The sequence below is a fragment of the Capricornis sumatraensis genome, chromosome 8, assembly GCF_032405125.1.
Source record: "Capricornis sumatraensis isolate serow.1 chromosome 8, serow.2, whole genome shotgun sequence".
NCBI lineage: Eukaryota > Metazoa > Chordata > Mammalia > Artiodactyla > Bovidae > Capricornis > Capricornis sumatraensis.
This window is the reverse complement of record NC_091076.1, coordinates 65,510,561-65,519,963: the sequence shown is the minus strand read 5'-3', so window position 1 is coordinate 65,519,963 and position 9,403 is coordinate 65,510,561. Positions and strand designations below refer to the sequence as shown.

Here is a 9,403-nt window from a genome sequence, read left to right as displayed (position 1 = left end):
CAAAGTAAGTGTAGGTGTAACTTGATTCCCAGTCCCTGTTCTCTATTTAATAATGAAATGTGGGAAATGGGAGGGGATACCTGCAAATAGCAAGTTAAGATTTGGAAAGTTTACAGTCAAGGTTAAGGAAACTTGGTGCTGTTCAGAAACCTTGGTTGGGCTGGGAAGCCAAATTTTTTTTTTTCTTTTTTTCTTGCTTTGCAGGCTGTTTCCTGCAGAGCACGGGCTTAGTTGCCCTGCAGCATGTGGGATCTTGGTTGCCTGACCAGGGATTGAACCCAAATCCCCTGCAGTGGAAGGTGGATTTTTAACCACTGGACCACCAGGGAAGTCCTGGGAAGTCAAATATTTTGAAGTTTGTTATCACATTCTCTCCACATCGCCCTGCCTTACCCGCCTCCCCTTTCACCAGCAATAAATTGTACTGCTAGTGGTCTCTGATCAGAGCAAGAAGGATGACTTCAATTCCCAGACATTCCAACTGGGAAACAACAGATACACCAGGCCCGAGGTCCACTATTTTTAAATCGGGTGACGTTGATTAAGTTACTTCACCCTTACTTTCCTCAACTACAAAACACAGAGAATAACAGTTTCTATTTCTGGGATTATGGAGAAGATTAATTGAGCTAAAAGCATGTAAATGTTTTTAGTACCTACACGCAAATAATGTTAGTTGAGTAAATAATCGAAGGCATGGCCCTTGGACTCGCCTTGTGGTCCAGTGGTTAAGAATCTGCCTGCCAATGCTGGGTAAACGGATTTGATCCCTGGTTCGGGAAGACTCCAAATGCCATGGAGCAACTAAGCCCATGCAAAGCAACTTCTGAAGCCCACGCCTCGAGCCCGAGCTCCACAACAAGAGAAGCCACCACGATGAGAAGCCCGAGCACCACAAGGACAGAGCAGCCCCCGCGTGCCACAGCTAGAGAAAGTCCAGTCGCAGCAACAAAGGCCCACCACAGCAAAAAATAAGTAGTAAATGGAATTTTTTAAGTGAATAAATTTAAGACATGGCCCTTACCATCAAGAAAACTGTAACCTGGCTGTATTGTAAACAGTGTAAGAAACCCAGGAGTTACATGTGGAATCTAGAAAAAATGGTACAAATGAACTCGTTTACAAAACAGAAATAGAGTCACAGATTAAAAAATAAACTTACAGGCGGGGGCTCGGCGCGGGCCCGAGAGATGCCGGTGTCGGCGGCCCGAGCGGCTGCAGCTGCAGCGACGGGGGAGGCGGCAGCGGAGCGCGGGAGGGGGGCTGCGCGGGGGGCCGGCGCGTAGCCGGGACTATGGAGGGGCAGAGCGGCCGCTGCAAGATCGTGGTGGTGGGGGACGCGGAGTGCGGCAAGACGGCTCTGCTGCAGGTGTTCGCCAAGGACGCCTACCCCGGGAGTTACGTCCCCACCGTGTTTGAGAACTACACCGCGAGCTTTGAGATCGACAAGCGCCGCATTGAGCTCAACATGTGGGACACTTCAGGTTCCTCTTACTATGATAACGTCCGGCCTCTGGCCTATCCTGACTCGGACGCTGTGCTCATCTGCTTCGACATTAGCCGACCGGAAACACTGGACAGTGTCCTCAAGAAGTGGCAAGGGGAGACTCAAGAGTTTTGCCCCAATGCCAAGGTTGTGCTGGTTGGCTGTAAACTGGACATGCGGACTGACCTGGCCACACTGAGGGAGCTGTCCAAGCAGAGGCTTATCCCTGTTACACATGAGCAGGGCACCGTGCTGGCCAAGCAGGTGGGGGCTGTGTCCTATGTAGAGTGCTCTTCCCGGTCCTCTGAGCGCAGCGTCAGAGATGTCTTCCACGTGGCCACCGTGGCCTCCCTTGGCCGTGGCCACAGGCAGCTGCGCCGTACTGACTCACGCCGGGGACTACAGCGATCTGCTCAGCTGGCAGGACGGCCAGACCGGGGGAATGGGAATGGGAACGGAAACGAGGGCGAGATACACAAGGATAGAGCCAAGAGCTGCAACCTCATGTGAGGGGTCCTGTGGGAGGAGGCGGGGGGCCTGGGGCACAGTTGTCCCACTGCTGGTCCTGGCTTCCTGATCTCCTGACTCTGTTTGGGACTTTAGGGCAGGCGAATGAACAGTTCTTCCTGACAAGGGAGTTGGAGGCAGAAGGGTGCCACTGTTCCCCACATCCTCATTCCGCTCCTGTCCAAGGCAAGTTGAGGGAACTAGCAGAGCAGGCATCTGGGCTGCGGGCTGGGATGGGGCCAGGGGTCTGGGGAAGCCAGCAGCAAGCAGTGACCTTGGTTGAGTCTCAATGTATGAGGGGTGCCTTCCTCCCCACCTCCAGCCCCCATATCCTGGTCCTGGCACTCTTCCCCAAGGAAAGTGTCCACTCGCTGACCTTCCTTCTTCCTCTCCTCTCACTTCCACAGCTGTTCTCACTCATCCTAACCTCCAGGCAACATGCACTAAATTAAAAAGCAAATTGAGAAGCCTCTCTCTCTCCCCCTGCCCCCTTCCCCCAGTAGAGTCCAAATAAAGCCCATGTCCATGGAAAATGAAAAAAATAAAAATAAAAAAATAAAAATAAAAATAAACTTACAGGTACCGGGGGGAAGCAGGAGGAGAGATAAATTGGGACATCAGTATTGACATATACATCCTACTATATATGAAATAGATAACCAATAATGACCTACTATAGCACAGGAAACTTCTCAGTCCTCTGCAATGACCTATACAAGAAAAGAATCCCAAAAAAGATTAAATACATGTGTACGTATAACTGATTCACTGTTGTACAGTAGACAGTAGCACATTATAAATCAATTATACTTAAATTTTTTTTAAAAAAGGGAAAGATATCCAGCAGGACTTTGATCAAAAGTCTAGGGTCAGAATACTCCCACTCACTAGTTACATGCATGCGTGTCGCTGCGGTTGTGTCTGACTCTGTGCGACCCTATGGACTGGAGCCCTCCAAGTTCCTCTGTCCATGGGATTCCCTAGGCAAGAATACTGGAGTGGGTTGCTATTTCCTTCTCCACATTAGTTATGTGGTATCTATTAATACCTAGTCAGTTTCCTCCCCCAGCCTTCCTTTTACTCTCTCTGGGTACTGGGCTTTACTCTCTCTGAGTCTGAGTACTCCCTGAGGACAGTCTCGCCTTTATTATTAATATTGTGATTTGTAATAAGAAATATGTATGTTGGCCTTCATCACCATTTCTGGCACAGAGTTCCTAAAACCCTTGCAATTTCCAGTGATTAGAGAAAGAAGAGTGACAATGGTGTCATTTGCGCTATATATATATATATATATATATATACACATATATATATATATACATATATATATATATAAGTCCCTTTCAACCACACCTGAGTTTATATTAATGAGGCCCTCAAGAATGGATTGGCAAAGAATGCACTGGAAAAAAGTTTGAGCAAACCCTGGGAGATAGTGAAGGACAGGGAAGCCTGGCACACTGTAGTCCATGGGGTTGCAGAGTCGGACATGACTTAGTGACTGAGCAACAAGAATAGATGCTGTTTACATGGGAAGCCGACCCTGATTAGAGGGTTAGAATTTTCACTCTCACTACCCGACCTCCAGGGAGGGGAGGGGAGGGGAGACTACGTTCAATCACCAATGGCCCCTGATTTAACCGATCATGCCTATATGATGAAGCTTCCATCAGAAGCCAAGTATGGCATTAGACAGCTTCTGGACTGGGGAACATAGGGTGCGGGAGGGAGGTGTTGGGAGGATTGTATGCCCAGAGAGGGCATAAAAGCTCTCCACCCCTTCCTACATACTTTGCCCTGTGCATCTCTTTTGTCTGGCTGTTCCTAAGCTACATCCTTTCATAACAAACTGGGAATCTAGTAATTAATTTGCTTTCCTGAGTTCTGTCAGCTGCCCTAGCAAATTAATCAAACCCCAAGGATGTGGTCTTGGGAAATTCTGATCTATAGACAGTCAGAAGCACAGGTAACAATCTGGATTTGTGATTGGCATCCACGTGGTGGGAGGGGGCAGTCTCAGGTAACTGAGCCCTTAAATGTGAGGCGTGACTCTAGCTCCAGGTCGAGAGCATCAAAACTGAATTAAGTTACAGAACACCAGGAATTCCCTGACAGTCCAGTGGTTAGGATGCTGGGCTTCCACTGCAGAGGGCACGGGTTCAGGTTTGACCCCTGGTCGGAGAAGTAGGATCTTGCATGCTTTGGGACTCAGCCAAAAACAAAAAACAAACAAAAACAATAAATTTCTGAACACTGAACTGGTGTCACAGGATTGCTTGACATTTGCAAAACCCACACGTCTGGTGTCAGAGTTAAGTAGTACTCAGAGTACTGTGTATAAAGCAAACGTAAACAAGAGGTTTTTCTTTTAAAATCTCAAGGCAAGACTGAAGGCAGAAGAGAGAAAGCATAGCGGGCTGCTTGGTCAGAAGGCTTCGGTAGGAGAGCTCGGGAGGAACCTTCCAGAAAAGAGGGCCTGGGGCTCTCCTGGTATAAAGTAAATGACACAAGGAATAAGAGAGGAAGGAACCCAGCCTTCAACCTCTGCTGCACATCAGCACCGGAAAACCAGCGGTCATCAGTGCTCATCGACCAGCCCACAGTCCAATGGAGGAGAACTTACTTCCCAAATAGTCTCTCTTGGTAAAATCAATTTTCCCCTTGAAAATTGTTAACTTACACCTCTTAAAAAACATAACCCCCATGACTTCATACTAGAACACTCAACCAAAAGTTCAAGGAGGATGGTAGTAACTTTGAGTCTTCCTTGTTCTATATCTGTGACCCCAGTCCTGCCTAGAAGCCCCGACTCTGTGCAATGGATCAAAGGCACACCTGACTCCTCTCAGCTGTCTGGCTTCAACCTGGCAGCTGCACCACAAAGATGTTCAAAGGAAAGAGGATGAGGGGGAAAGTCCTCTGGTTAAGAACCAACCTCCAGACACTTCCCTGGTGGCCCAGTGGTTAAGACTCTATGCTTCCACTGCAGGGGGCACAGGTTTGATTCCTCCCTGGTCAGGGAACTGAGATCCTGTGTGCCCCAAAGTGTGGCCAAAAAAAATAAAATAACCTCCACAGTCTTTATTGAGAATGAAGAGCCATGGGCCGATATGAATTATTACATCTTTCTACAGCTGTTCCCTTTTAAATATTTATCCTGGCAAACACCACCACCGTTTTTTACAACTTATTTTAATTGTGTGACTATTAAGCAAACCAAACCGTAAAATCAGCTCTCAGTGCTGAGATTTATGTGATTCATAGACCAGAGCTTATTAAAAAGGGAATCCACAGAGTGCAAACTAGCTTCACGAGTCCCCCCAGGCTGTCTCTAGGCAGGTGTGAAGCCTTTTCCCTATTACTGCCCATGGCTTCCAAGCTTCCACAGTGGGTGGCATAAAAAAGAACACAGTCTACACAGTTCCCTGTGACTTTTTTTTTTTCTTCTTCTTCTGAACAATCCTAATGGGCGAAAACCGGAGGTCAGGGATACTACAGTCCTAAAGGGGATGGCAGAAGCTCTAAGAGACTCTCAAACAGGATCACTGGCCTGGAAGATTTAGGATCAAGGTCTCAGGGAAGGACTTAAGCATGGGATTTTGAATCACCAGCAAGCATCCTGCATATTGGGGCTTCCCATGGGGCTCAGAGGTAAAGAATCCACCCGCAATGCAGGAGATGTAGATTTGATCCCTGGGTCGAGAAGATTCCCTGGAGGAGGGCACAGCAACCCACCCCAGTATTCTTGCCCGGGGAAATCCCATGGAGAGAGGAGCCTGGCGAGCTACAGTCCATGGGGTCGCAAAGTCAGACTTGACTTAGCAACCAAACAACAACAACAATCCCACATATTTGCTACCAAGGTCCATCTTTTTCTTCTTGTTCTTCTTCTTTGACATGCTGCATAGCTTGTAGGATCTTAGTTCCCCCACCAGGTATTGAACCCACGCCCCCAGCAGTGAAGGTGGAGTCCTAATCACTGGACCGCCAGGGAATTCCCCCAAAGTCCTTCTTGATTTGGATCATGGAACTGCTTTGAGACTCCAGTAGTTCTCCCTCCAAAAATGCACTACGTACAAATATTTATATAAAACTGCAAGGGGTTCAAGGACACCTGAGCCTACCCACAGATCCCGTATGGGTCCACGAGCCTTCGGTTATTACTGCTTTCACTGTTACCACCCAAGCTGCCCCCATTTCTCCCTTTCACAATCATCAACTAACTCATTTTCCAGTTTCTCGACACAGCAGGCAGAGTGACAGCAATGTTGTTAAAACCTAATCAGATCATGTTACTTCCCTGCTCAATGTTACCCACTAGTCTCCCATTTCACCTGCAATAAAACAGCTTCTTTACAGTGGTTTATAGGCCAGGGTCTGTCTTCAGATCTCCTGTGGATCTCATCTCCAGTACTGCTCAGCCTTAACTCTTGCTGCTCCAGACACCCCCATCTCCCTGTGATCTCAACAGGACAGGCACAAGCTGGCTCTGGGCCTTTACTTGCTACTCCCTCTCCACCTGGCTCCCTCTTTCATTCCTTCCGGTGTAGCCGACTGTCCCTTCGTTGGCAAGGCTTTCCAGTGCCATGAATGTATCCGGGCTGGGGAGTCAGGAGGAATGTACATCTTCTGAAATGCCTCCAAGTGCCAAGTTTGCTGTATCTGAAACACTGTATTTGAAACTGCGACCTGCAGGAACTCCCTGGCAGTCTAGTGGTTAGGACTCTGTGCTTTCATTGCTGAGGGCCTTAGTTTGATCTCTGAGGCCCTAAGGTTGGAGAACGAAAATACCACAAGCCATACTTCCCTGGTGGTCCAGTGGTTAAGAATCTGCCTACCAATAGAGGAGACACGAGTTCAATCCCTGGTCTGGAAAGATTCCATATGCTGTGGGGCAACTAAACCCATGGACCCCAACTACTGAGCCCACCCTCTAGAGTCTGTGCTCTGCAGTAAGAGAAGCCACCACAATGAAAGCCCCCACTCTCCGCAGTTAGAGAAAGCCCACGAGCAGCAACGAACACCCACACAGCTGGGCATATAATATTAATAACTGTTTATTAATTAAATATAATAATAATTTAATAATTATTGAGTAATAAAATATTGTTAAAATTAATAATAATTTCAAGAATAAAAAGTCCCATAAGCCTATGCACTGCACAGCCAAACCCAGGAATCAAACTGGGATCTCCTGCATTGCAGGCGGATTTTTTTACCAGCTGAGCCACTAGGGAAGCCCAATTTACAATATTAATAATATTGTAAATCAAAATATAATAATATTAATTAATGGTAATTTAATAATTATTGAATAACAAGATACTGCTAAAATTATAAAACGTCCAACAAGCTGACACAGTGCAGCCAAAAAAATTAATGAAAAAAATAATAGTAATAATAAACATCCATCCCTATCCTGCCCTGCCTGACACCTCTTGTCCATCTCTTCTTTCTTTTTGTTCATAACACCCATCATTGTGTCCGACTCTTGTGACCCCAGCCTGCCAGGGTACTCTGTCCATGGGATTCTCCAGGCAAGAATACTGGAGTGGATTGCCATTTCCTTCTCCAGGGGATCTTCCTGACCCAGGAATCGAACCCAGGTCTCCAGCATTTTTACTGCTGAGCTACAAGCGAATATGAACGTGCCTTTTCCTTACTGTTTACTATCTATCTCCCACACTAACCAGTTAGCTCCAGGAGGGCAGAGATTTTGTCTGCTTTGTTTCAGTGCTGTATTCCAGTTCTTGGAATAGTGTCTAAGCCAGAGCAGGCACTCAATCAATACTTGACAGACTGATGACTAACTGAATGATTAAACTCTGCAGCGCCATGAATGTATCCAGGCTGGGGAGTCGGGGGGAATGCATATTTTCTGAAATCCCTCCAAGTGTCAAACAGTTTGCTAGTTAATATATGTCATTTCGTTTAATTGCCACACACAATCCTAAGAGAGAGTTTTATCCCCATTTCACCATGAAAACTGAGCCCCTGAGAAGTTAAAATAAATGAAAGTTATACACAGCCAGCAGTGGAACATAATTCAAACCTAAGTCTGTATGTCTCCAAAGTCCCACTATTCCCATCACACATCACCTCCTTCTCCTTGGTGGCAGCTCCCACTTCTCGAAGGTCAGGCAACTGCCAGCTTTCACACCTCATTCAACTGTATGGCTGGCGTCTGAGTCAAAGATCATTAAGGGGTTCCTTGGAGCTCTAATGAAGCTTAATATTTACTTTTTTAACAGGTTCACATATTTATTTTTGGCTGTGCTGGGTCTACATTGCTGCCAGGGGGCTTTCCCTAGTTGCAGTGAGCAGAGGCTGCTCTCTAGTTGCAGGGCATGGGATTCTCATTGTGATGGCTTTTCCTGTTGCAGAGCATGGGCTCTAAACCTCTGCTGCTGCTGCTTAGTCACTTCAGCCATGTCCAACTCTTAGCAACCCCATGGACTGCAGCCTACCAGGCTCCTCCATCCATGGGATTTTCCAGGCAAGAGTACTGGAGTGGGGTGCCATTGCCTTCTCCCAGGCTCTAAAGATCGGGCTCAGTAATTGTGTAACATGGCCTGAGTTGCCCTGAGTCATGTGGGATCTTCCTGGACCAGGGATGGAACCCATGTCCCCTGCACTGGCAGGCAGATTCTTAACCACTGGAGCACCAGGGAAGTGCAAGCAGAACATTTAGAGCCTAAGCCTTTTTGCACATTTACATCCAACATTAGATACAACATAGATACAACATAATGAACATCCTCCTGAGGGAGGTTTATTACTCTCAGACTCATTCACTTATAGGTTTCATTCATGTACTCATAAACACTTGCACAGTGCCTACTATGCACCAGCTACTGTTTTAGGCACTGAGGATAAAAAGATGCATAAGGCACTGATGTCACCCTTCACAAACAGGTTTGTGAAGTCTGGGGTGGTGTTCTGTTGGATAGCACCACAGAAGTGGTGCTGGGGCCACTTGCAATTTGTTTTTGGCCACCTCATGACATCTTAGTTCCTCAGCTAGGAATCCAACCTGTGCCCCCTGCATTGGAAGTGTGTAGTCTTAACCACTGGACCGACACGGAAGTCCCCCTCTCTTGCAGTTTTATATTCTCTCCTCACTGCATTTTCCAAAACCTAAACCGTTAAAATTAATGTGAATAATATATTCTTATTGGACCCAACATATCAAAAATATCATTTCAACACATAATTAACAATGTATCTTACAGTCTTTTTTGGATAATATGTCTTCAAAAATTACTGTGTGTTTTACACTTATAGCACATCTTGATTTGGATTTTTTTTTTTTTTTTGCCATGCTGCTTGCAGGATCCTAGTTCCCTGACCAGGAATTGAACCCAGGCATAGCAGTAAAAGTACCAAGTCCTAAGCCACTGGACTGCC

General features: G+C 46.6%; 1 protein-coding gene across 1 annotated transcript; it reads left to right on the top strand.

The window, feature by feature from the left end:
• The first annotated feature begins 1,294 nt into the window (after window positions 1-1,294).
• LOC138084684 (rho-related GTP-binding protein RhoN) lies at window positions 1,295-1,996 on the top strand. The gene has a single exon (XM_068979048.1). The coding sequence runs from the start codon at window positions 1,295-1,297 to the stop codon at window positions 1,994-1,996; it is 702 nt and encodes a 233-aa protein (XP_068835149.1).
• Window positions 1,997-9,403: the final 7,407 nt, after the last annotated feature.

What these genes read in the sequence shown, in the direction of transcription:
- LOC138084684 (XM_068979048.1), top strand. Translation starts at nt 1,295, where the DNA reads ATGGAGGGGCAGAGCGGCCGCTGCAAGATCGTGGTGGTGGGGGACGCG.